The sequence below is a fragment of the Colobus angolensis genome, unplaced genomic scaffold, assembly GCF_000951035.1.
Source record: "Colobus angolensis palliatus isolate OR3802 unplaced genomic scaffold, Cang.pa_1.0 Scaffold89, whole genome shotgun sequence".
Taxonomy (NCBI): Eukaryota; Metazoa; Chordata; class Mammalia; order Primates; family Cercopithecidae; genus Colobus; species Colobus angolensis.
In genome coordinates this window covers 1,157,745-1,159,317 of record NW_012122820.1, presented here as the reverse complement: position 1 = coordinate 1,159,317, position 1,573 = coordinate 1,157,745, and the positions used below count along the sequence as shown (strand labels likewise).

At 56.4% G+C, this 1,573-nt stretch overlaps 1 protein-coding gene across 1 annotated transcript in view; it reads right to left on the bottom strand.

Annotated features, from left to right (window-relative positions):
* The window catches only part of CFAP74 (cilia and flagella associated protein 74), a 114,583-nt gene that overhangs the window by 7,669 nt on the left and 105,341 nt on the right, over nucleotides 1–1,573 (bottom strand). The window contains exon 26 of the mRNA XM_011930994.1: nucleotides 625–901. Coding sequence (XP_011786384.1) covers nucleotides 625–901 — 277 coding nt within the window. The remainder of the gene's footprint in view (nucleotides 1–624; nucleotides 902–1,573) is intronic.

The window sequence follows — 1,573 nt, the reverse complement described above, 5'->3', positions numbered from 1 at the left end:
AGGGGAGGGAGGGGAGAGCCGCATCTGCAGTAATGCATGTGGCGGTGAGAACCATCACCGAGTGGCTTTTGCTAAGTTGAATGAAATGCATTTTGAATCACTGCAATCCCATGTGAACCAGCTGTCCCCCACGTGCCCTTCCTCACTTAGGCCTTCAGCAGCCCTCAGGGTCACCCGCAGGCCCTGCCAGGCCCAGAGCTTTCTGCTCTGCAGGAAAGGTGGAGTGCTGGGTGGGAGTGGCCGACGCCCTCTGCCCCCCAACTCCCCTTCTGCCTGCGAGGTCCGCTGGTGCAAGGGACTACACAGCCTTCCTCAGTCTCAACCTGGGAGCCCTGGATGGGTGCCGGCCAGGGCAGCAGCCTGGGGAGCTCCTGCCTCTCGGGGTCAGGCTGGACCAAGGGTACTGTGATCCCCTCCCCCGGCGTGGGTGGCCCTGGGCCCCATGCACATTGGCCATGGAGCCTTCCTCGGCCCTGCTCGGGTCTGACGAGGGCCGGGTTGACTTGCGCCCCTGTTCTCCGGGTTGAAACCCTGTGGTTAAAGGTGGGCGAAGGCAGACACCCTGGGGGCAAATGCAGGTGGCGTGGAGCCCCTGCCTCCCGTGCGTGGGAGGCCCACACCCACCTTTCCTGGCCACACGGTCCCCACCGAGGGCGAGACGGTGATAGGCGAGTCTGGGGGCAGCAGGAACTCGAAGGAAGTGGGCCCCACGGGAGAGGCGTCCTCTGAGCCAGTGCGGGGCTTGGAGTGGGTCCGTGAGCTCGCGCTCAGGTGAGAGTTGATGACGTACACTGTGGCCACGGAGGTGTCATACAGGGCCGTGGCCGCAAACTTGATCTGGTAGTGGGACAGCTCCAGGGGTGGGTGGACGCCCACAGCCCGGCAAGACAGCTTGAAGCACCTGCAAGCAGCAGCATGGGAGGCCCTCAGCCGTGCAGGGTGTCTGTGTCCCTCTGTGTCAGGTGCGGGGGCCGCTGGGGGGAGGACAAGCCCTGGGTGAGGCTCACAGGGACATGCACGTCCTCACTGCCCGTGGGGTCACTGTGCCGCTAACAGATTTCGAAAATACGGCGTATCTTTGTGCACATTTTAGGTGGGTAGCTAAAAATTTTGAAACATATGTATTCATTTATAAATAGAGATGGAGTCTCGCTCTGTTGCCCTAGGCTGGACTGCAGTGGTGGCGTGACAGCTCGCTGTAGCCTTGAACCCCTGGGTTCAAGGGGTCCTCCTGCCTCAGCCTCCTGAGCAGCTGGGACTACAGATGCATGCCACTGTGTCATGGGTAGCTAAAAATTTAATCACAAGTTTAGATAGTTGCAAAGGAAGTTGCAAAGGACATTTCTAGCTTATTTTGTTAAATATTTATTGACATTTTAAAAACGTTTTAAAAATGGATCTCTTCCTCTAAATGTAAGCACAGGTATCTATGAGGCCTATTATGAACAAGTTGATTCCTGCCACCATCCATTAAAAAGAGGCCGGGACCTGGTTATTTTAACCTTTGGAGATTTCACATTCCGTGTTTTCCTTGAATGTCTATTTCTTTTTTTCTTTTTTTTTTTTTTCTGAG